This window comes from Xenopus tropicalis, chromosome 2 (assembly GCF_000004195.4).
Source record: "Xenopus tropicalis strain Nigerian chromosome 2, UCB_Xtro_10.0, whole genome shotgun sequence".
Classification (NCBI taxonomy): Eukaryota; Metazoa; Chordata; class Amphibia; order Anura; family Pipidae; genus Xenopus; species Xenopus tropicalis.
The window spans coordinates 126968661-126995653 of NC_030678.2; the positions used below are offsets into that span (position 1 = coordinate 126968661).

Sequence of the window (26993 nt, forward strand, 5' to 3'; positions counted from 1 at the left end):
TATTATTACAGAGGAAATAGGAAATCAGTTTTAAAAATTGGAATTATTTTATTAAAATAGAGTCAGATTTTAAAATAGAGACAGACTTTCTGTAATTCTGAGCTTTCTGAATAACAGGTTTCCAGATAACAGATCCCTTACCTGTACCTTGTACTTAATCCTACCTAGGCTGCATGAATCCATATTGGTGACAAAACCATCCTATTTGGGTTATTTAATGTTGAAATGTATTTTTATCAGACAGGGTATGGTGATCCTAATTACAATTATATCCTTTATTAAGAAAACCCTAGGTCCCAAGCATTCTTGATAATATATGCCATAGCAATAGTATTATAGAAATACTACTGATATGTACTACTAAACTACTCACATCTGCCATGAATGGAAAGCTATCCATAGTGCATCACTGCTATTTATGACTGCTGATAAAATGTCTATGGCAGGCTTTGGCTGTGAGGGTAATAAGGGTATCACTTGGGAACTCAGTAAGCATGTTACTTCCATTGTCTGCCATAGACAGAATGCTTTCTATTGTTTTCTGTAACAACCAATCAAAGAACATTTTACAGGGGAACTAATCCTGAAAATGAATATGGCTGTAAAATGATGTATTTTATATAATAAACTTACTGTACAAACCTAGAGGTTCAGCAGCCCTATAAAAGTAATGATCCAGGCCTTTAAAGTTGCCACAGGAGCTCCCCATCTAGGGTTGCCACCTCGTGTCTTCTGTAGATGGCTGTTTGCTGCATCATTAAGGGGAGTCATTTCTGAATTTCCTAATTTGGCATTTTGACCCAGACAGCCCTTGCAAAAACTGGGCTGTCTATGTCAAGATTGGATAGGTGCCAATCTGCCCTGTCCCCATAGGGACAGAAGCTAAGCTTTGGGGTTGTCACAAATTATCTAGCAGAGAATGTGGTTCATCTGTCATGTGGGCTGATGATTAAATTATAGTGCTTATTATACTGGTCCTGGGCTGATATATACTGTGAATCTGAATGAATTACTAATCAGCCTTGCATTTATATTCTCTCTTTAGTTAGCTTGAGTTCTCCTTTAAGTTACATCTTTATCTGTACTAACCATGCCCGTTAAACACTTTCCAGATCCACTTTAACCCTGCCTAAGGGCTCTGGCATACGGGGAGATTAGTCGCCAGCGACAAATCTCCTTGTTCGCGGGTAACTAATCTCCACGAGTTGCCATCAGTTGCCATCCCACAGGTGACAATGTAAGTCGCCGGTGGGATGGCACACGCGGCAGCACGATTTCGCCAAATCGCCGAAAATGCCTCGCAAGGCAACTTCGGCGATTTGCCGAAATTGCCTGCGCAGCGTGTGCCATCCCACCGGCAACTTTCATTGTCGCCGGTGGGATGGCAATTCAGGGAGATTAGTCACCCACAAACAGGGAGATTTGCCGCGGGCGACTAATCTCCCCGTGTGCCAGAGCCCTAATAGTTCTCTTCATCATCCTTGTATATTAAATGAAATTGTACACTAAAAACTGCAGATAAAGTAAAAAGTGCTAATAATATTTAAATTGATTCCTGAAGTTATTAAAGCATATACTAGTATATGGTTATCTAACATCACTTGGACTGTGATCCTGGACGTAAATTCTCCAAAAGGCAGTGCTCCCTAGACACTAAATATAGTAAAAAGGGAAATGCTTTTTAATTAAAACTTGGTCATCAAAATGAATAATAAAAATGACGTGCAATTTTGCTGCTAGTAATAGCAATGAGAATATTACACCTTCAGCCTTCTGTGATATTTTAAATGACTTTCTTCACAATGCAAAGCTCCCGGTTTGGCCATTCCAATTAGTGAATTTGGTGCATTCTTGCCTTTTGTATTGCTTAGTTATAGAAATAAACAATGCTTCATCTATTAAAATTTCTTATTGATAAATCCTCCTATAAGGACTGGCATAATAACAGTGAATGCGATATTGGCATCACTGCCTGCTCTGCCCTCAATTCCTGGGAGACTGTGAGAGAACAGCAGACTCTATGGGCTGCATTGTTATATTCACTACAATGAAAGTGGCCCAAGCTCTCTTTTCAGTGCAGAAAGATTATGCACAATGTGTTTTGCAGGATTAAATTGGTTTCTATGCTGGTTTATTGGGAGAATTATCATTTTATAGGAGTCTGACTGTAAATGGCACATGTTGTCATCATGCCTGGGAAATCATGTTAGCCAGCTAGAAGGTTTTACAGGACAAACCTGTGAAGGAACAGTTAAGTTATATCAACTGTAAATAGCTACAAAGCACTAAGATGCACATTAACCTCTAATCGTATTGCTACCGTTCATTACACCTGCAGTGCTCTGTGTGCTTGTTTTTCTCTATGCGCTTACAGCATGAGGTAGGATAACCCCTCATTTATTTCTCTTTGGCCTCCTCAGGGATACACAGCAGTCTGGGCTCATCCTTCTTTGTCTGCAAACTGGCCAGCCGTAGGCATGGTTTTTATGGCATGCCCCTACTTTTGCTTTAAAACTTCACTGGATGTATCTGAGATCACAAAGAAAAATGAGATTGTTCTCAGGCGAAATGCTGTCTGCCCAGTCCTAACTCAGTTTCCAAACCACTGAAAGGGGAACGCCCTAAAAGTCCAATCCATCCTTCATTCTGTGTGCAAGCTTGTCTATTGTCTTTATTTTAACTCTAACAAAAGGCAAAACCAACTCACTATGCTTTCACTCTGGGTTGGAATTTTTCTTAGCACTGCAATATTGCAGCAATTGCATATTACAGGATATTATAGAGGATACATTAAACTACTGTATTCTTTCTTGGATCATTTACTGTAAAACCTCTTTAGTGTATTCCCAAGTCGTCATGCCTTTGTTTGATACAATCTGCGGGGTATATATGTACCATGAAATGTATCTTATGTAGTGCTGTGCACCTGAATTTAATTCCAATCTTGGCACTATTTACAAGGACTTTGATTTTTTGCCTTCATAGGTTGCCCTCAGGTACTCCATTTTTTCCCCCACGTTTCAAATAAATTAAGGCATGTTTACTGGATAATGATGAAAGTATACATTAGAGTAAGTTGTGTGATTGGGAGCTTGGAATGTAAGTTCCACAAGGGCAGGGAATAATGTGAATGATTACCAAAACTCCTAACTAATTGTGCTAGTGCTATATAAATAAATTATAATAAAAAACCCTTGCATATGGCTCACTTGTATTGTACACAACTGTATGATAAGGTGGCATTTATAAATACTTCATAATAATTATTTAATGAATAATAGATACACTTGCAAAATGTACTGTGCAGAAATCTCCTCAGTCTTAAGGAGTTTTTTTCTTCCAGTTTTCCCAATAAGAAAAGGACCAATGAAGTCACTTTCAGACTGGGTTTCACAGATTTCAGTACTGCTCTGAGCAGTGGGTACAGACAGGGAGACAAGGGATATAGACGCAGAAGTAAAAAGTAGTGCTCTTTTTTTGAAAACATTAAGGGGGAAATGTAATAAAAGTTGTAAATGGAACCAATTGCACAGATAAAGTTGCATTTTGCAATGTAATATTCTTCATTAGACAGTTGTTGCATTGCAAATTTTAATTGCACATAGCCCACTTTTAAGGCATGCTTGAAGGTGAAGCTTTCAGAGCAAAAATACTGTAGTAAGAAGTTTTCTTATATACCGGGCACTGGATGCACCATCTTTTTTTCTGTTGGCACAAGTGGTCATTAAACTGTTTTCTGGTTCACAAAAGCTACAATAAATTTGTGGGAAGGAATCATTTTTTACATTGTGGATATTTTTGGTTAACGACATTCCCGTTAGTATATATGGTGCAGTTCTGATGAATTAATCTGAATTTTTAGAGAAAATCAAAGTTCACATTGTTGCAGAAAAATAAAACACCTAAGGGTAATGCATTGATTGGTCTAATTACCCTAAGCATTAAAAGATACTTAGTGACTGCTTGCAGATGGTTACTGTGTATTAGGTTGCTTATACGGGTATGGGATCACTTATCAGGAAATCTGTTATCCAGAAAGCTCCCAATTATGGAAGGTAATTTCCCATAGACCCCATTTTAAGTAAATCTAGTTTTTTTAAAAACGATTTTATTTTTTCTGTAATAATAAAACTGTACCTTGCACACCTTGATGGTGTCTAAGCTGCATACATCCATACTGGTGGCAAAAATATCCTATGGGGCTTATTAATGTTTAAATTATTGTTAGCAGACATAAGGCATGGTGATTTAAATAACAGAAACAACCCCTTTCTAAAAAAAAAAAAAAAAAAACAGCTCCCAAGCATTCTTGATAGAATTGGAATACACGTATAGGATTCATTATTTAGAATGGGCCTGGGGGTTTTCTGGTTAAGGGGTCAATAATTTGGATCTCCTTACTTAAAGTCTACTAAAAAATCATTTAAACATGAAATTAACCCAGTGGTATTGCTTTACCTCTATTCATAATGTCTTAGTTGGGATAGAGTACAAGATATTATTTTACTACAGAGTAAAAATAAATAATTTTTAAAAATATGAACTAATTTGATTAAAATGGACTCTATGGACTTCCTGTAATTAGAAGCTTTATGGATAATAGACTTCCAGATAAGAGATGCCATACATGTACATGTATTTTTTGGAATAAATTATGTAGTATTAATATTTTGTAGAAAAATCACATGATTGTATTTGATGGGGTTTTTGGAATAAATGGATAAAAACTACCTTATAATACACATATCCAATGCTATTTCGAAAACTCAGATATTTCCTTTGTGGTGCCGTGCCGATGGCAGGTTGAAAGGATGATTTAATTCTACTTTTCCCCATTAACAATAAAAAGTAGCTGGCTGGAGTTTAATATGAACTAAGCATAATGGTACAATCCAGCACTGAAGTGTACTCTAATGGTTACTGATACCTTTTTAAATAGCATTTTGTGACATAAATTTCAGAACATGTCTAGTACAGTGAAATTTTGTCAGGATACACCTATTAATGTCTCAAATTTTATTCACAGTTGAGGACATTCACTTTAATAAGCTGGTTATACTGCTGACTAAGAGTTATCCATCCAATAAATATAATCAGTATTATGAACTGAGAGACTCCAAGTGAACAGCCGAAACAGAGATTATGTTTATACTGTGTTTAAAGTGAAAAGGGAGATTTCTAAATGTCTAATTCTTTATTGATCTTGAGCTTGAATCTGAACTGAAAGCATATTTTGTAAAAAAGTATTTCCCATAATCCTTGCAAAAATATTTTTTAGGTAACTTTGGTGCCCTTTTTTTTACACCAAATTCCAATTTGGAATGTTCAAGAATTGCTTTTCCGCCCCTCTAATGCTTTATTCTTTTTGGAATCTGAATTTGCTTCTTGGTTACACCTCTCTTATGTTTTCCTTTTCTTACAGAACTGACTCATTTGAAAGCAGAATGTTAATGCTGGACGGGATGCCAGCAGTAAGAGTTAAAACAGAGCTCTTGGAATCTGAGCAAAGGGTAAGCAAATATTTATTTGAAAAAAACTGCTTTTAAAAACATTTTTTTTTTAGGGGCTGGTTACAGGGCCAGTTTGAAATAGAGTTGTTTATGGACAATATAGGAAGGCTGTGGCCAGCAATTTGTGAAATAAGGAAGTATTTTTCCAGGTTTTGAGTAGTTAACTACAACAAAACCCTTTCTGGCACATCTTGACATTAACTGTTCCCTTTTATGGCTGTAAGTAGCCTTCCACTGCCAGCGGGGCTATAAATTTGCTGGTAACAAGCTTCTGCTACATCCCCAGAGCCATATTCCACCTACCTTCTAATACAAACACAGCATGGTGTGCTTGTTGCATACAGGGTGCCAGACCTAAGGCAAATTGCCTGACATGCTGAGAAATTCAGTTTCCCTGTGGACAGAATAGCTTACTGGGAATCTCATCACAATTGAGGCCTCCATCTCTTTTATATCTACTTCTACTAGAGGGCACAGCATTAGATGTTTTTTTCCTAAGCATATTGTATGCCTGGCCTATGTGCAATGATACAAGCGTTACAATTCTAGTACTATATATGCAGGGGTCAGTGTACATATTCTTTGGGAAAATAAGAATATTGCCTAATTGAAAAAAAGACAGAGTGGTCATGGGCCTTGCTGTTAAAGTCAAGTTACAGGCAAGTGACAATGCATTTGTCAGTTAGTAAACATAACACAGGTTTTTGGATATAACTGCTGGGAATACATAAGAAATAGCTATTTAGTGGCACTCATGTTGTTGTGGCCTCTTTGCAATTTAATTATGTTGAATTTTATTCTATGGGAGTTATTGGATTGTGCTGTTTGTCACAGGACTATGGTCTAGTGAGTCTTTATTGAATAAAATACTACTTCTTACTATATATGCGCTTTAAGAAGGGTGAAGTGAAGCTCATCAAAGCTACAGTGAGCTGTAACGCTTACTATAATATTACCTTTAACAGAGTTAGCTAAAAGAGGAGTGTTAAAGTTAACTGGACAGAGAAAATAAAAACACTATTCATTTTCAAGTACATATGAGAAGCTGTATTTTGATAAATTTCCCTACCTCTCCTTCTACCTGTTCAACTCAGTTTTAACTCATCTCTCCCTTTAAAAAAAAAAAAAAAAAAAACCATTACAGGTACGGGACCCTTTATCCAGAAACCCATTATCCAGAAAGTTCCGAATTACGGAAATACTGTCTCCCATAGACTTCATTATAAGCAAATAATTTATATTTTTGAAAATGATTTCCTTTTTCTCTGTATTAATAATAAAACAGTACCTTGTACTTGATCCCAACTAAGATATAATTAATCCTTATTGGAGGCAAAACAATACTATTGGGTTTATTCAATATTTAAATGATTTTTAGCAGACTTAAGGTATGGAGATCCAAATTACAGCAAGATGCCTTATCCGGAAAACTCCAGGTCCCGTGCTTTCTGGATAACAGGTCCCATACCTGTACCAAAAGTTAAACGTGGCCTCTGGCTGTTCCCAAACTACATCTGCTAATCTCTGTTTCATGTGGCTGTCCAGTAACAGTTGACATAAGAATCCCATGTGTAGGACTCTGACTGCAGATACTCAGAAGCTTGTAATAAGGCTAGATGTCAGTTAGTAATTCCTCTTTGCCTTATTTCTCAAGGTCTGGGGAGTCCTAAATGGCCTGAGTGTCTTTGTCTCTCCCAGTAGAAAAAGTTATACTGTAAGCAGCAGCAAATATTCTAATGTTACAGAAGGGAAAAACACCTTCTCCTGCATTGTTGTGCCATTATTTTTAGCCACACCAAATCAATATCTTATTAAAGTATAAAGAAAAATGTAAATGTAAAGGTTTGCAAAACCTGGAAATATAGTAATATTGAACTCATTACAGTCGCAAACACAGTGGGCAACATTTTCCCCATATAGAACAGTCGGCACTACTCAATCCTTCCTGTCTACTTTTCTGAATTAGGCTCTGCTGCCCCTATTGACATAGGGGAACCTTGGAGCTACCACCACCTTCTGACCAGGCCTGGGTCAGACTGGGGGGGTGCAGGGCCCACTGGGGCTTCTGTCTCAGGGGCCCCTGCACCCCCCAATGGCCCCCGCCCCCCCTCCAACAGAGGCCCCCAACACCCTCCGACCCTGTCCCCAAGCACTCCTAAAAGAAACTTACCTTCGGCGCATCAGGGGAGGGAGACAGCAGATCACTGGAGTGCCCTGGGGAGGATTGGATCTGGGCTGCCGGGCTGGACCAGCAGTAACTCCAGGGTTCCCACAGTACCCAGCATCAATTGCTGCAACATTGTTGCTCCTAAATAACGGGGGAGAGGGCTCAAAACTGCACTTGCAGACATCAATGAGACATAAGGGGTGGGAATACATTTATAATGGCATAGGGTTTTTTTTTTTCATTTACTATTTTTCCCAAAGGTCGTATGTTCTCACCTTAATGAAAACATTTACAAAATTATTTGTTTTTTCCCAAAAATGTTTAACATAGTCCATAAAAATTAAGGATAAGGATTTAAATAAGGATTTATGAAAGCTTTTGTACAATTTCTCAATTTAATGCCAAAAGCCATTCAGTCCTACAGGCCACAAAGTTCTGTCAACAAAGGAGAAAGTTCATGAAAGCAAGATAATGCTAGAAACAAAATATTTCAACTTTACAAAATCTGCCTAAAAGACGGGAATTTTCTTTCTACCAACCTTTAAAAAATATCTGCCCCATGTTATTTTATGTTCATAAAATCAACAAAAGCCATCACATTTGTTTATTTAATTTTTTTGGCTCTACCTTAAGGGGGTTGTTCACCTTTGAGTTAACTTTTAGGGGCAGATTTATCAAGATGTGAGTTCAGAGCTTAATACATAAAAACTCACCCACGTTCGGTTCATTCCTATGGGGTTTTTTAAGTATTTTAGTTATTTCATTTTCAGTTCAGGAGCTCCCCAGTTTGGAGTTTCTGCAGTTATTTTGTTGCTAGGGTCCAAGTTACCTTACTAACCAGGGAATGGTTTGGATGAGAGACTGTTATATGAATAGGAGAGGGACTGAATAGAAAAGAAAGTTACAAAAAGTAACAATAAAACTGTAGCCTCACAGAGCGATAGTGACCCCCATTTAAAAACTGCAACAAGTTGGAATTAGAAGGCAAAAAATTCAAAAACCATAACAAATAAATTACGAAGACCAATTAAAAAGTGGCTTAGAATTGCCCATTCTGTAACATACTAAAAGTTAACCACCCCTTTAAATTCTGTCTTTAGTAATCTAAAATAAGATCAAAATAAATCCAATGCTATTTACAAACCCAGTTTTGTGTAAATGAACAGATTGTGTTCTGAATACAAAGCTGTTATATTAGGTTTATTTGTTTACAAATATGGTCTATGGAATAAGATTGTGAATGGACTATGAATTATAGTAAAGCAACATATTCAGAAATCTGTACTGACATAGACACAAATGATCGCCAGGTTTGTTCAATGTGAAAACAGAAGCATAGTTTAGAAAGAGGAGATGCACTTTGTGGAGTGAGTTATTTTTGGGTTCTTACACTGAATTTGGAAGGAAGAAATATGTTGCATGTAGCAGCAGCTACATTCCTGGCTTATTGTTACAGTTGCTGTTGGATGTGACATACAGTTCCAGTTAACATACTGGGTTAATGAGGTAATGCTTATATGGTGCCAGTTTACAATATTCTATTTAATCAAATGACTAAGACAGTATAGGTTAAATTTGCTTCGTTAGAGTAGATTAGAAAGCCAATACTTGTATTATTGCAGCAAACGGGGTGATCTCAGCTTTTTTACAAGGTGCTAAAGACATTTTACAGTTGATCAAAGTTTCAAAATCAATTGTGTCTTTAGCACCCTGGGATAAAGTTGGGATCACCCCGTTTGCTGCAATAATACAGGTATTGGTTTTCTAATCTGTTCTTGTGCATTTTACTGGTGTGTGTGACTGGGCCAGAACTGATACCTTCACCCATATAAATCAATTCATTTTCAACTACATACATGTCTAGTAAAAATTTAGTGGCCAGCTGTTTAAAAATAAGCATCTCCGTGGTTGGACTTTTTATAACATTACCCTGTTCATTTGCTTGGGGGGGGGGGTACATTTGGTACAGGAGCGTATGCCATGTCTAATATTGTACCCAGGAATACTTTTATCTGCCCCAAAACATATGCAATCTTTGGTATCAAATATTTTTTAGCATGTTCGTATAGCAACATGAATGTTCACTTCTAAACCAGTGATCCCCAACAAGTGGTTGGTGAGCAATATGTTGCTCACCAACCCCTTGGATGTTGCTCCCAGTGGCCTCAAAGTAGGTGCTTATATTTTAATTTCTGGCTCGGAGGCAAGTTTTGATTGTCTAAAAACCAGTGTAAAGCCAAACAGAGCCTTCTATAGGCTGCCAGTCCACAAAGGGACTTCCAAATAGCCAGTTATAGCTCTTAGTTGCACCCTCAACTTTTTCCATGCTTGTGTTGCTCCCCAACACTTTTTCCATTGGAATGTCGGTCATGGGTATAAAAGGTTGGGGATCCCTGCTAAGCAGTGTTTGTGGTAATGGCCAAGGCACCAATCATGAAGTTTTGCTTGAATTCAACTGTTAAGTTAGAAATAGGAATATAGAATTGCCTGCCTCCCAGCTTTTTTGGCACTTACAGAAAAATATAACATTTATAAAAGTTCCCTTATTATTGGCATTTATTTATAAAGTTCCACTATATTTCACAGCGCTGTACAATGTAAGGGTATCTACATTAATCATAAAAACTTCCAATCAAATATAATAATAATAATCAAATACTAATAAAACTAATAATCAAAAACTGCCCTGGAGATAAAGAGGGCACTGCCTATTGGGATCCTTCAAAAGTATTAAACAGTATTTTATGTCTCACGCCAACCACACATAGTGGGCTGAAGAGCACTCTTGATTGCACCTTTTTTGTTATTTTGTTAATAAAAGAGCCAGCACTTTACATAAGAATTGCTTTCGGAAAAACTATTGTTTCTCCTACTCGCATGTAACTGGAGGAGTCATGAGCTGGACTTTAATATTGAGTGCTAGCTGCTATCTTGCTACCTCCCTATTGTTCTGCTGTAGATATCACTCCAACTTGCAGTGCAGCAGTAAAGAGTGACTGAGAGAATAAGTCACATGGTTGTGGCACCCTGGGAAATAAAGAATATGGCTAGCCCCTTGTGAAATTTTAAAATTAAATTAAAAATTAAATATAAATAAAATCTTTGCACTTTTGAAAAATGGATTTTGACTGATGCGTTTTTTAAACAACATGTGTTCCTGTTTTCAAATTGTTATAGTGTTTTGGTTTATTCAAATTACAGACTCTCTTAGTTTCCAGTCGCCATTTAAATTAATAGGACTCATCTGTTTGGAGCTGGGATGATTCATTTTGCAGGTCAGGAAGAATGCTTGACCTACATTTTGAAATATATAGACAATCCCAAATGTAAATCTCCCTTTAAAAGAAATAAATAGGAGAGGGTATTTTTTTTAAGACCAAGAGCAGCCATTGTCCATTTTTGTTAACAGTGTATTGACATTCTTTTTAGCCCTATTTCTATTAAACCATTAGGACAAATCCAAAATAAATCCGAGCCATACACCTGCTGCCATAAACAGAGATAACTTGCTGTATAAACGAATGTTCTTATAAAGTCCAAGTGTCACAGTCACAGGATCAGTTTTTAGAAGCCAAATGTGAATCCAGCTAAATAGAGTTCTAGGGTGGGATTCCGTTTCCATGGCAACTAAATACTTCAGCTGGAGAAAATCTGCAGTGACGAAAGGGTGGAAAGCAATTAAAGAAAATCATATCTTTGCAAAGAGAGGAAAAGCACACGGTTTTAATATTCTGCGCTTCCTTTGTGATTTAAACAGGGTTTCAACCTAAATCCCACGTATGAAAATCTGAGCACTTCAGCCCAGTTCATCAATAATTCAGTAGCAGTTGAGAATAAATATGAGCGAAACATTCAAAACTGTTTATGTTCTTTTAATAATTTACTTATTAGGGAGCCGTTTGGAATGAAGTGCTATATCTGGCAGATCCCCTGCTCTCTTGCTGTACATCTGTTTTTCACGCTAAGCTGTTCAAGACAAAGCAACTAAACAGACTAATGTAATGTAGCATACAGCATGTGTCCACTAGATATTGCTAGTTGCACGCTAGAAAAGTTCTGTAAGAAAAAACAAAAATGAAAACCTAATGATACTCTCATTTGGATGATACAATAATATGAGCTAAAGTCTATAAACTGAAGTTGCTTTGACATAAAATCTTATACTGTAAATGCAAAGCGTCTTTTTCATGGATCTAGCTTCATATGCAGCCAACACATTTTCATTGGTGGAATTCTAGGCAGGCAATTAATGTAACATCCCACTAAAGAGCTTACAGTTACACATTAGACTAAATAATATAAAGGATATCTGAATGGCCTTCAGCAAGGACTTTGTTGTTCCATGGATGCACTTCATTCCTGATGGGTCTGCCTAGCTTTACCCAATGGACAGCACTGTGTGTCAGTGGTGCTGGGGTCCAAGGCTTTTTTTTTCCAATCAGGGCACTATCTGCAAGGAGTTTGCTCTCCATGTTTGCCAGGCTTTTCTCTAGGACACAGATTTTCTCCCACACTCTGAAAACATACAGGATAGTCAACTGGCACAAGATAAAATTGACCATAGCATGTGAATGTTGGACTGTAATTCCCATTGGCACAGTGATGTTCAATCTCTGTAAAGCACTGCAGAATTTGTTTTGCTGTTTAAATAACTGATAATGACTAATGATTTTCGGAGACACCTCTGAATGTGCTGAGGTATGTTGGCCTCAGTAAAGTGAAGCAAGCACCCAGAGGTTGGCCTTGGGCCTGTGGGAAACATGAATGATGGCTTCAGATGGTGGCAGGCTGCTTCTGTTATAGCATGCTCTCAGACCTGATAAATAGTCAATGTGAGATACTAACAGCAGCTTTGTACTGCACTAAAGAGATGAAATCCCTTGGAGCAATGGTACTCTGGTGGTAGTTTTCTGTGGTATCTATGTGGAACTTGGTGATCTAATAGTATGCCTTGAATATTCTGTGTGAAAAAGAAGTACATTTTTCTCTCTGTTATTCTTCAGTAAATCTATTTGTCCTGCTTAAGAACTGCTGCTGCCCAAGATTCTTTGTGAAAGTGTATGTGAGGCTGTTATAGTGTAACCTAGAGACCCTTCCTCCAATAATGCTGCAAGGTGAAGAGCCACATATAGCAGGGCCCCCTTAAGAGCAGCTTAATAAATTTACCCCTTTTGTTTATGGTGCTACAGACTTGCCTTATGGTAGCAGTGGTTTGTCACTGTATATAATTTATTGAAGTATCACATTATGCATTAATTCATGTCTTGGATTAAACCTTGATCTATTCTCCATCTTAGATATTCTGGCATGCATCTTTTTTCATCAATGGTATGTTTACAGTTGGGCGATAAATGGCACAGGTTACCACCCAATGTTTTTATCAGGGGACTATCTAGAATCTAGAATCACAGACTTCAAAAGAGGGTGGGCATTGTTGGGAAAAACAGAGTTTTGGTAGATAGGGGGGCATGTTGAGGCAAACAGGGGTCATGGGGCACTTTTTTTTGGGAGTTAAAATGGAGTTAAAATGGTGGGAGTCCCTGGAATGTATCATGCATGGTAATGGTATATCATCACTGTGATAATACATGTTATCTATTTTAACATTCAATATTTACATCAGTAGCTGCAGCCATCAAGACAGCAATTGAGAAAATGGATGTTCTTTGGTGTTTATATTCCCTATTTAATCAGCAGACACATTTATTGTATGTCTCATTTTACGGTTATCTTGTGCATATCCTTGTAGTTCACCAATGGAATTAACTGAGTTGTAGTCTTTTACACTGGTTAATAAAATACTTGTTTGCAGATTTTAATTAGTAAAATAATTATGCTTAAATCAGAAATAATGGCGACAAAAGCTTTTAAGAGACGTCTCATTACTTTTAGCATATGTTTAGTCTCTATAGAGACATTACTTTTAATACATTTTTGCTAAGCCAACACTGATTCTTTAAAAACCTTGCATTTATAGTCCCATATGATTCTCATTTTAAAATGATATAATAACAGCTGTATAGATTTTGATACCTCTAATTTCTTGAATAAAACCTTGAAGAGAAGACACATAAGCCTTATTTTACATTTATAGGGAAATATATAAACATATAAAACCATTGCAGTTCGAATGTTATCAGAATTGTCGGGGCCCTTGTATTTGACTGTGAGACTGGAGAAAAACAAGAAATGATCTCATGAAAGGTACATGACAACATGCATAGGTGTAGTTGTACTTTGCTGTGTGTCAAAATGGGTGCTGTAAAAAAACATTTATAATTTTACACACTCCTGTAGCCCTGGAAGGAAAATGCTAGCCATTTTTGGAAATTATTAGTGATCCTGCAAAATTCTTTTACTTCTGAATATTGGCCAAGTACAGCTATTTATCATCACAAAATTACACATCTTCTTTAGTAATTATAATGGTAACTGAAAACGCACAGCTTGTCCTAACAAAGTTTACATATCCTTGAATGTTTTGCTGGTAATACCCTTAAGTTCACACACAAAGGGGCTGATTTACTAATCCACGAATTCGAATCACGAATGGGAAAAAATCGCATTGGAAACAAAAATTTCGGAAGATCGCAAATATCACGAAAATGCTTACGAAAAAATCGTATTAGTCACGATAATATCGTATTGGCGATCCGAAAGCCATGAAATTTTCGTACCGAACAATTGTAAACAGTGGTAAAACCTTTCCGATTTTTCCGTGCAAACGTCCGAAAAAGTCGTGCGGCGTACGAAAAAGTCGGCGAAAATACACTCGGAGCGTTCGCATGGACGCTCGAGCGTTCGTTCTTTTGTAAATGTGCCCCAAAGTCTGAGATGCCTGTGAAGCGTAAGTATACACACCCATGCTTTGTTTGATTGGAATTGGTGTCGGCATGTAAATTGTCAGTGAGTTTCTTGAGAAACCCTAGTGCATTATTACATCCAGGGCTGCACTGACTTTGCTGGTTACTGAAGCATGGAGAAAGAAAAAGAGGTGTTAAAGGATCTGCAAGCAAAAGTAGTTCAACTTTATTAATCAGGAAATCCATATAAAAACATAACCAGAGATTTCAAACTCTGATCCAGAAGTAGAAAACGAGGGCCTCTGTTAATAACAAAACTGTGTCAGGTAGACCAAGAAAGGAATCAAACACAACTGGCAGGAAAATTTGTTGGGATGCAAAGAAAACACACACAACCTCTATGGAAATACAGGCTTTTTTGAAGCAAAGTGATGTGGCAGTTTTGGCATGCACAATAAGAAGAAAGTGAACAAAATGGGCTGCATGGTAAAGCTTCCGATAAGCATTAATTATTTCTTAGTTGGTATCACGTACAAGCTACTGTTATTACAAGCTCTGTATTATTACTGAGAAAAAGGACATCATTTTTAAAATTAGAATTATTTTATTAAAATGGAGTCTATGGGAGTGGCCTTTCTGTAATATGGAGCTTTCTAGATAACAGGCTTCCAGGTAATGGGTCCCGTACCTGCACTACATATATATTAATAATCTCTCCAGTGCCTCTCCTTTTATCTTCCAGTATCTCATTCAAACAACCAGGGTTGGACTGGGGGGTGCAGGGCCCACCGGGGATGCCGACCCAGGGGCCCTGCAGGTGCCCCCGCACCCCCTAGGGGCCCCGGCTGAGCCTCCCTAACCCCTTTCGTTAACTAATAAAATGATATAAGAAAAGTCAGGACTCAGGACCTAGTGCCTAACTTACATATGTTATGACAAAAGTCCAAAAACAAAACAAAAAGTAGAGTTTTTATTACTGCTACCTCACAGCTTTATTTAAAACGTTTTATGAATGCTGCCTGTTTTCAATATACTTTGTGTTCGTAACCACAAACTGCCAGGCATATATAAAACACCCAGTTAATAGATAGTGATGTTAAATTTGTACGATATACTGTATTATAGTAATATCATCACTGGCTAATACAGGTCACTGTTTGTTATACATTTAACCTGTTATTCAGCATCATGCTTTATTTGCTTGTCTCTGGTATATATTTCACTATTCACTATTAAAGGAGAAGAAAAATCACATGATCTGTGGTTTAATGTTAAAATGATAGTGAAAAGGAGTGGGATGATTTATGGAACATGCAGCTTGTAAAGCAGACATTTTTAGATGCACATTGATCAAAAATCTTTTAAAACTTAAGGACACAGGAAAATTGCAAATAACTGTATTCAGGTCTTTTCCTGCATATTACTTTTATCACAATGGTGGGAAAAATCGCACATCACAATTTTAAATTTTAAAGTGATTTTCAGCTTCAGTTGTGGCTGTGGTTTTGTGCAAATTACATAAAGATGGCTGTGTTAATGAAAAAACATGCATGTACAGGCATGGGATCCCTTATCCAGAAAGCTCCGAATTATGGGAAAGAAAAGGAGTTAGTACTGTTCAGCTTGTTCTATGTTATTGGCAGATTGAGGGCCACATTTATAACTATACTAGTAGCAAGGCAGCTTGACTTGATTGAATCGGATTATGTGTATGGATCAATCGTCCCAAGAGACTAGTGGCAGAATCAACAGTCGCAAATGAAAGGCGCATTTATGCACCACTGCATGGAGAGGCCCATTACGAATTTAAAAATAAAGTGTTAAATTCATGCTAGTTGTGTTAGTTGAGGCGGATAGAATAATAAATATTACTCGGACATGAAATTATATGAATTGTGCCACATAAACATATCAAGTTTGTTTAAAAAAATTGTTTGGAAAAAACAAAAAGCTGAAAAAAATTCTATGCGTCTGATTTATGAATGCCTGTAAAATGTAATTAAGTTACTGCTTGGTAAAACTTTCCTGGGCCTTTCACATTTAGGAATGTATTTTTACCACTGGAATGCTTCATAATAGCATACCTCCCAATGGTCCTGTTTTTATAAGTGCTAAAACGGGATGGAGCTTTGGGCTGAAGGAGTTTGGAGTCATAGTTTGGAGTCATAGTTAATGATGAGCAGGCATGGATTTGCAGCAAATTTGTAGCCAAAAAATGTTTTGCACTTCAGAAAAAGTTGCGGCCATGTCAAAATGGGCTTGGACATGTAAAAAAACTGCACATGACAAAAAAAAGACACGCGCAACAAAAAAAGCTGAATGATGATAAGCACATTTCACTGATTTTTCACTTTTTTGCAAATTTTCCTGTTGTTTCTTGGATATTGGGACAATAATTATAATAATAATAATACCTAAAATAATAGCAGAGCTCAGCAGCAGCTCCTGATTTAGGCTAACACCCCTGCTAGTCACTCCTCAAAGCCGGCACTAAGCAGTGACCAAATTTACCCAGGTACCAGATTTGATAAATGTGTCTCTTCATTAAAAATGTTCCTGGCAGTCAGAAAAAAGGTATCATATAGGATAAATATCTAACTGCTCATATTTGGTTCCACTGTGAATGAAACATCCTGTACACATCTCTGGGGGGGGGTCAAATATATTTCAGTGGGTGGGTGGCTAAAGAGATTTCCATGGTAACAGAATGTGCCTTATAGATGTTTCCTTTTCTAAACTTTAAATAGTTTATTAGAGGTTGTTTGTTCTGCAATCAGTAATTATTATCAGGTATAAAGAGGTTGTGAATGTGGGTGGATTGTTTGGCGTGCCTTGTATAAAGATTCTAGAAACGCAAAACCAAGCTAAACACTAAAGGGCAGATTTATGAAAACGTGAGATTAGAGCTCACTGCTGAAAAATTCACTGACTCTTCTATGGGATTTTAGAAGCGTATTTATCAGTGGGTGAAAGTCAGGGGCAGATTTATCAAAACACGAGTTCGAATCCCGAATGGAAAAAATTCGGATTGGAAACGAAAATTTCTAAAGATCGCAAATATCACGAAAATGCCTACGAAAAAATTGTATTAGTCACAATAATATCGTATTGGCGATCCGAAAGTCACGGAATTTTCGTACCGAACCATTGCAAACAGCGGCAGAGCCTTTCCGAATGTTTCGCGCGGCCGCGCAAAAATCGCAGAGAAAATGCTCAGAGCGTTCGGGTCTTTGTAAATCTCCCCCTTAGAGTTCACTATTTGATAAAAATGCTTCTAAAAATCCCATAGGAATGCATGGAAAGTGGGTGAATTTTTCTGTGGTGAGCTACAATCTCACACTTAATAAATAAATCTGTCCCTAATTGTAGTGTATCTGCCTGGAAGGGCTGTCTTTCTCTTTCTTCCCACTGCAGTGAATTAAGGTAGTACTCTTACCCTAATCCCCTTCTTCTTAACCCTTGGTCACCAGATACTACAACTCACAGAGTCTGTAAAAACAAAGTAAAAGCATGATGGGAGTTGTAGTCCTGCAATATGCAAGGTTAAGTAACAGGGCCCTAATTGCTCTGCTGCAGAAATACAAACAGGTTTTGTTTTGGAATGGAAACACAATTAGAAGATATGTTAAATATAGAAATAGCTTTAGGGCTATGAGTGTGTGGAAGCGATAAATCCAATGCAGATGTGCAACCAACTTGCTACAAGGATCTCTCTGCCAAAGCCTTGATTCACATGTCTCAGCTTTGTTAACGGCAATGGCTTGTAGAAAAAAGTTGTTGAACATGCTTCAGTATAAATGATACACATAAAACAAATGCCGAGGTTTGCTTATTAGATTTAAATTACCTTATGCTTCTGTCAACAAGGCCAGCAAAGTTCTCTCTCCCCCCAGTGGCGATTTATTGGTAGTACAACCAACTTTAAATATCAGAGTCAAACAAGATGCATTTCAGCAAGACAATTCCTCTTTCCAGGCTTATTTTTTTATGGATATAGAATTAATATTAAGGAAAAAGTCCACCAGCTTCACTGCCACTCTTAAACCTTTGTGGCAGTCTGATAGCTTAGTGACCAGCTCATGGTACTGATGCAACAGTTGGTGCAATAGAAAGTGAGTTTGCATCCATCTTTGCATCCAACACATTTTTGAACCCAGTAAATCAGTCATGTTGTAAATAACTGTAATGTTTTATTTTTAGGCGTTAAATAAAATTCCAGTGTTTTTGGCAGTGCTGTACCATAGGTGTAGCACATAAAATGTATATTAGTACTTGCAAATACAGCAAGAAATGGGGAGTATGGTCTGTTAGAGATTATAGCAGGGGTGGGCAGATTATGCATCTGACTTGAATGCAACTATGGAGGCTTGCATGTGCTGTATTCTTGCAGCTTTCATTTTTATTCCACACCAACCTTCTCTTTAATAGCCCCAGCTCTTTGGGCTACTGTCATATATTTTTCATATGTTTTTTCAGGTGGCTGTGTTGACTTAATAAACAGTTGGCGAATCCTTCTTTAGGGATGATTGTAATTTATGAGCACCCTATCAGTTCACTTCACAGCATGTTTGCCTGAGTGCTGCATGCTCCTTTGGTTTGAACCAGTGTGTGTTTGTAACCTACAGCACCTCTACTCAACATTGGCTAAAGTCTATTCCTCCTCTGCCTCAGCTTCCCTCTTAGCCCTGCCACATTAAGAATGAACTGATGTCTTTAATATTAAGTTATACTTATTTAACATGGTGCCCATTGTTGTATGCTAGTGCCTTGCTGGCCCCACCTTGCAGTTAAGAGTCTGCAGCACAGTAACAGCCTTTAACTTCAAAGGCTCTGAGAAAGGAAACATAAAATATTCATCCCTACAGATTTACAGAAAAAAACTCTAGTACTTTGTCTAGCCCAAGGATACAACTGTATATTCTCATATAAAGTATGGGGCTAATATACAAACATATGTGCTAGTTAGTAAGAAATTGGAACATTGGGTGTATAGATAACTGCTCTGTACAGTTTAGCAGTTTAGTGTAATTTACATTTTTTTAGTGTAATAGCGAAATGCAAAGCTAAGGATATTATAGGTCATGTTGGAGTTCCCTATCAATATAAAGGCACAAGGCTGAAGACCAACCCCCTTATGTAATAAAAGACACTGGGAGTCATTTATAAACACTGGGTAAATTTGCACCTGGGCTTTTAGGGCTCTGGCACACGGGGGAGATTAGTCGCCCGCGACAAAACTCCCTGTTCACGGGCGACTAATGTCCCCGAGTTGCCATGACCCGCCGGCGAACATGTAAGTCGCCGGCGGGATGGCACACGCGGCGGCGCGATTTCCCGAAATCGCCGGAAAAGACTTGCGAGGCTTTTTCGCCGATTTCGGGAAAACGCGCCGCCACGTGTGCCATCCCGCCGGCGACTTACATGTTCGCCGGCGGGATGGCGGGTCATGGCAACTCAGGGAGATTAGTCGCCCGCGAACAGGGAGTTTTGTCGCGGGCGACTAATCTCCCCTGTGTGCCAGAGCCCTTACCCATGCCAGCCAATGCGATGTTTGATTTCATTGTTCTATTTGCAGCTGGCTCAAAAAAGCTAATCACTGATTGGTTGCTATGGGTTACAGTGCAGATTTGCTCAGTGTATTTAAATTAACGGCACTAAGTCTGCCCAGTAGCAGTAAGCAATAACAACCAATAAGATTTATGCTTTTAAAAAGGTGACCCAGTTACTGCACCTGGGCAAACATGCCTTTTATTACATAACCCCCAAGTGCTTTTATACAGAGGTGACTTATCCCAGGGTAGGAACTGTGGTCTTTGGTATGTTCTCAATAACTCATATCAAAACGTGATTGGTCAGTACAGTTAGTTGGTTCGTGGACTTTGTTTTCCTATGGCAATTTCATACATTCACGTATATATCTTGCTGTCCCGCTGCTATTGTCAGAAAAAGTTACTGGGGATGTTAACCTTTTAATTAAGTTGTTATTCTTAACAACTTTTTGCCTTTTTTTTAAATATTAAAGTTTGTTTTAATAATTTGCCTTCTTCTTCTGCTTCTTTCCCACATTCAAATGGGGGTCACTAAAAAACTATTGCTCTGTAAGGCTACATATTAGTGATAGTTATTTTCTATTATTTTTCTAATAATATAAATATTAATCTAAAAGATTCTTATTCATATCAATAAATGCTAATTTGCTGTAATTGCTGTACTTAAGAGAAAACATTGGAGCCCAATGTTTAACCCTTTATGTCGAGGGAAGCAGAGTTCATCTTTGCATATCAGTTACAAGAGTCTAAATATAGTTCTATATGTTGATGGTAAGTTCTATTGTCATTATCGTTGGCACCTCAGTATGAGGCATGTCTGGGGAATGGTTTAGCCTTTAATAAATTATGATTAAAACTAGTGAAACTGCAAATAGTACATCATTATTTATGGGTATTTACATTCTGGTGCAGTTTTGTACAGTTTATCTGATAAAATATAGTCTGTGAGCCCAGCAGGATTCTCTAGTGTTTGTACTGTATGTACATGTATGATTGTTGTAAAAAGAAATATATAATTACAGGCAGAGAAACAGTTATTGACAATACAGAAAGCATGTTGGTAAATGTTATAAAAAAGGATTAAAAACATATGTATTGTACAAAGTGTAAGAGCTTTAAACATCTTTTTCTCCTTAGTATATAAATAGTACAGAAGAATGACTTTATATTCTTTTTTCTCTACCCTTGAGTTGTCCTGTTTTTTAAGGGATAATCCTGTGGCACAAAAGAAAAGAAGCAGAATTTAGGCTTGAAGTGGTGTTTAAATGGCATAGCTAGAAGAAAGTGCAGCAAATCAGCAATTGAAGGAGTGTAGTGCCTTCCTTTAGTGTCTGTTGGCAAGGGTTTTAAAACACTATAAAACTGAAGAATGTTGTATTCTGTTTCTGGCCACATTATTAAAAAGTACACAAAATGCTAACAAAATTATTTATTATGTTTGAAGGTATCTTTAACATTAATCCTGCTTTCTACTGATTAGGTATAGGAAGCAAGTTAGTAAAGACTTCTCAACAAATCTTATTTGAACCCCAAAACTGTTTCAGAAGAACATGAACGCATAAAAAAAGCCCATGGCCACCCTCTGGTTGATTTTGGGAACAGACAACTAATTTTCACTACAGACTGTATATCACTGTAAAGACCCTTTAGTGTATGTTGTGGGCACTATGCTGAAGTGCAGTTCCAGATCAGTGAAACACCATACACAATTTAAAGGACATATAAACCGCCTCACACAAAAATGTAATCGGTGATTGGTACAACAGCCTACGCTTTCTTCAAAGGTAATAGTAAGGCTGCATCTTCTCCTTATGCCTTAGGATTCCTTCTCCTCTTCCAACCCACTTGGCCCCCTCCCACAGGAATTTACCTTGGCTGCTGGCTACTGAGCATGCTCAGTTCTTCTCAGGTTAGATTGCTAAACATACCATCCAGTCTAGCAGCCAATAAAGAGATGGCACTGCTGGTTCCCATAGAAACTCTGCTCTAGCTGTCTGCTCCAATTGTGTCTTCTAACCTCATCTTTTAAGCTCAGCTTAACCATTACAGTGCTCAATCCAAGCAGGACTTTTTATCAAAGTAAGTTCTGCCTGTGTAAGCCTGCATTCTTCATTGCATGAACTTTACAGCGCACATGTGCTGTTTGCAGATTTAAACTCACTGATGATGTGTGAGAGGGAAAATGGCTGCCTCGTGAAAGCTGCTTTTTGTTTTCGGAAAATGTGATGGTGCTGGCAAGGGGGGTGGGGGACCTACGCAGTAAAAAAAAGATGCCATATTTGTATCTGTCCTTTTTTTACCTTTCTGTAAGAGTTTTACTACCGTAATTATATGTCGTCTGTTACCATGTTTTAATTGCAAATTACTATTTGTTTCAGAAAGCTTCGGGTGCCCCTTTTGTGGAATACTGTTTTCTTTCTATGTGCTGGAATTTATTTTCTTTTGTCACTGGGCTGTCTATAAATGGTCATACTAGGACAGAACTGTACTTTTTTTTCAAAATTTTTAGGGGAATAGAACAGCCTGTGTATAAAGCTTTATTTAGGGGCTGATTGCCCCTATTTGCATTTCAAACAGTTTTTGTGTGATAGCTTGTGCAGAAATGTTTTTTGACAAAGTGTTGCTTGGGACATAATGTACTTTAGTGCAGGAAAAATTGTTGTGAATATTAGTAAATGCACTAAAAATATTGTTGATAAAAAGAAATATGTTGTGTTAATAAACCAAATATATAACATTATACAGTTATAGGACCCCTTATCCAGCATGCTCGGGACCAAGGGTATTCCGGATAAGGGGTCTTTCCATACAGTGGATCTCCATTCCTTAAGTCTACTAAAAAAAATCAATAAAACATTAATTAAACCCAATATGATTGTTTTCTATCCAATAGGGATTATGTATATCTTAGTTGGGATCAATTACAAGGTACTGTTTTATTATTACAGAGAAAAAGGAAATCAGTTTTAAAATTCTAAATTATTTGATTAAAATGGAGACGGGCTTTCCGTAATTCGGAGCTTTCTGGGTAACGGGTTTCCGGAAAAGGGATCCCATACCAGTATATAGAAATAGGCCACTACAAGCAACAGCAAATTAAAAAAATCTTAAAATACCAGTGCTCATCAATGTAAAAAATCCAAACGATGTATGGTCTACAAAACTGTAGCAAATACATATACGTATCAGAACAGGCCCACTATCAGAAATCTTGAACATAATAATATCAACATTTTTGGCCATGCCACTTGTATGCACTATGTATGTATAGTAGAATACATTAGTATGCACTATCCAAAAGATCACAGTTAGGTATATATTGCTAGGGTTAGAATTTTTTTTTTCAACCACAGCTACTATGATACAGACCCCCCCCCCCTCCCCCAAAGGTGACCCTGTATCAGGAATAATACTGGGTTAGTCAATGAAAGGATTCAAACTAAGATGCTAGGTGCTAGGTTCATAGACAGCAGAATTTCTTGGTGAATGTTAGAGGGCAGGTTTTAATACAGACAGTAAACAAGACTGTCTAAATTCTGTTCTTAATTTCTTAAGTGATGGCAGATGTGGATATAGTGGAGCTGCAAATGTGTTGACTATTTTTATAAAATGACAGTAACAATCTAACTGTCTAGATTCATGAGAATGTTTACTGATGTTGAATCTAAAAAGTTTCTAATTTTTTTTCTGACAGTCATCTAAGGTCCACACTTACCCTGATATGGAAGCTGTCCCTCTCCTACTCAACAATGTGAAGGCTGAGCCTCCTGAGGACTTGTTATCCACTGACCATTTTCAAACACAGACTGAACCAGTGGACCTTTCGATAAACAAAGCTAGAACGTCGCCGAGAGGTGTTTCTTCATCCCCAGTCTCTATTACAACCTCAGCAGCATCGCCTTCTTCTAACTCTTCCTCTAGCCGTCCAACATCATCTCCAACAGTGATAACACCTGTACCTTCCACGGCATCTGTGCCAACAGTATTAACTCCTGGACCTCTTGTGGCATCAGCATCTGGTGTTGGAGGTCAACAATTTTTGCACATTATTCACCCTGTTCCTCCTACAAGTCCACTGAACTTACAGTCCAACAAACTAAGTCATGTGCACCGTATACCCGTTGTGGTACAGTCAGTCCCTGTAGTTTACACAGCTGTAAGGTCACCGGGGAATATGAATTCTACCATTGTGGTACCTCTACTGGAAGATGGCAGAGGTCACCTTAAAGGTAACAATTACATATTAAAAATGTTTTATTATAATTACCAAATCACCAAAAACTGAAGCATTTCTTAATCCAAAGAACAGGGTAGTGTGTGTCAAATACTTTTAATAATCTTCATATTATCAAACAAATGGTAATGCTTAACATTTAGCCATACATGTACCATAAGAATGTTCTTCATACAGAAACCTAGCATTGGTTATGCAGTCCTAAATAAAAGCACATATATATATATATATATATATATAGTACTTTGTGGCATTAGACATTATGTTGGTGTAGCAAAGATTTGATGCACCCACTATGAGCTCTGCCATATACATTAGTATTTTCACTTTAGACTGGGTAAATGATTTATTTTTATAACCAAATGGGATGTATTCACTGAACACAAAAAATGGGTTAAATTGTTATGAGATGAATAAAGGAAAGGAAGGGACCTAAGACCATTGCAGCAAGATGCAAACAGGAGATTTTAAAGAACAAAACCCAAAAAATGAATATGGCTAGAAATTACATATTTTATATTCTGAAATTATTGCACCGGCGTAAAGGTTCAACATCTCTATAGTAGCAATGATCCAGGCCTGCAAAGTTGTCACAGGAACTCTCATCTTGGATTTTTGTCATGTCCATTGAGCTCTGAGCTGCTGAGAAGCTTCGCAAATTATCAAGCACAAAATTAGGTTTGTGCATCATATAAGCTGGTGCTACAGGGCTGGTTATTAAACTCTGATGCTAATCGCACTAATTTCTGAACTGCCATATAATGTGAATCCGAATGAATTACTAATCAGCCTTATACTGTTACATTTATATTCTATATATACAGTATATTGTCAGTCCCTAAGCTCAGTAAGTGACAGCAGCACAGAGCATGTGCAGGGAATCAGCAGAAAAGAGGATGGGGGCTACTGGGGCATCTTTGGAGGCACAGATCATCCCTGCTATAGGGCTGTGGTCGCCTTGGGCTGGTACAGAAGCCCAAAACACAATGTACAACATTTTTGCCCTACTTCTTTAGTTCTTCTCTAATAGGGATATTCTATTAAAGCACAGATATGAGGGGTGAGAAAAGAGCTTTTACTGTGAGATGCAGGTAGAACCTAGCAACCAAACAGGAATTTTCTTTAAAATAGGTTACCAATATATGGTAACTTCTGATTTATTGATACGGGGAACAAGACCTCGTACTAACTGTGTTATTAGATAATTAAGAACAATTTAGGACTTGTCACAATTTATTTCTTATAAAGATCAGCTAACATATATAGCTAGGAAAACCTATGATTGAAATTAATTAGCCAGGAAGCTTGTTGTTTTTTGTGTATGATTATTATATTTATTTATAAAGTGCCAGCACAGCATAGTACATAGAATAAACAGATGAGCAAAACACACATCATGCAGTTTCATTAAAAAAGGCAGAGTTAAAGAATTCTGTTTTTGAGAGATCTGTAACAGATGCATTTTGTAAAAGTATTAAAAAGGACAGATATTGTAGTTTTTAAACAGGGTTCATAGGCTTTCTGGGCAGTTCCACAGACACTGTAAATGGAACACAGTTATACTGACGTGAATTAATTGAGGATAACTTGAAAATTGTAGAGGTGCCAGAGGGAGATTTGTAAAGAACTTCATAAATGAGTGATAATATGGGAATATTTATTCAAGAAGCTTTGAGACTTCATCTGACTTTCAGAGCAGGATGTAGACACAGAGCAAAAAGTAAGCTGAATGAGCTTGATAGAGCAGAAGAAATCAGGGCAAGAGCCTCTGTAGGGAAATGATAGTGTGAATGTAGAAATAATATGCACTACAGCCTTGAAGAAGACAATGCAATTCATATATAGAGAAATACAGATTAAAAACATATTCCCATTAAAGATGAAAATATATTATACATTAGTAACTTAGTCTGTTACCTGTTTATTATACTTTAAAGGGATTCTGGCATGGCACCAGTTAATAGTTCTCCTTTAGCAGAATCGTCAAAAGAAAAAATATTTTTTTTATACTTGAAATTTGAGGTAGGCTAGACATACTAAGGTGACAGGTTATCCTCAGACATGTGACCTGTGCTCTGATAAACTCACTTTTTACTGCTCTTTACTGCTGAGCTGCAAGTTGATGTGATATCACCCCCACTTCCCCCCAGCAGCACCTGTATTGCTAAAAATGCTCCCATGCCCCACCTAGTGGTAGTAAAACACCAAAGTCCCGTCATGACTCCTTATCAGAAAGCAGTGTCATTGCAAAATCCTGACTCTTTCTGAAAGCTCAGACTCAGGCACAATGCACTGAGATGGCTGCCTACACACCAATATTACCTCTAAAAAATACATTTATTGGTTCAAGAATATAATTTTAAATGGCAGAATTGATTATTTGTAATGTACACAATGTAATTTAGTAATTAAAACTACATCATAAAAATCACGACAGAATCCTTTCTATTATTCTACCAAAAATGTTAAGTACAGTGGTGCCGAGTAGTATACAGTGAGGCTTTTGGGGGTATAGAATATACACAACAAAAGCCAATGTTGATTTTATTATCCGCTGTTGGCTCCATTAGATTACTTTTCATGTCTCAAAACAATCACTTCAATTCACAATTGCATAACAAGATATCTATATATAGTACACTGTACCCCTTATTTTAAAATATAAGGATATTATAAATCATGGAAAAGTTCCATGACCATATAAAAGCACAATGCCGAAGACTGAATGCT

The 26993-nt window shown here is 37.4% G+C and overlaps 1 protein-coding gene and 1 long non-coding RNA gene across 3 annotated transcripts in view; one reads left to right on the plus strand and one right to left on the minus strand.

The window, feature by feature from the left end:
* The window catches only part of klf12 (Kruppel-like factor 12), a 113287-nt gene that overhangs the window by 63965 nt on the left and 22329 nt on the right, over positions 1-26993 (plus strand). The window contains exons 2-3 of the mRNA XM_002931940.5: positions 5423-5510; positions 23724-24258. Coding sequence (XP_002931986.2) covers positions 5445-5510; positions 23724-24258 — 601 coding nt within the window. The 5' untranslated portion in view covers positions 5423-5444. The remainder of the gene's footprint in view (positions 1-5422; positions 5511-23723; positions 24259-26993) is intronic.
* LOC105946545 overlaps positions 10788-26993 on the minus strand; it is a 76757-nt gene continuing 60551 nt past the window's right edge. Inside the window, exon 3 of one of the 2 annotated variants that reach the window (XR_004221358.1) lies at positions 10788-11328. This is a non-coding gene — a long non-coding RNA (uncharacterized LOC105946545). Of the gene's footprint in view, positions 11329-21062; positions 21245-26993 lie in introns of those variants that run through there. The other variant, XR_004221357.1, reaches the window with a different exon arrangement.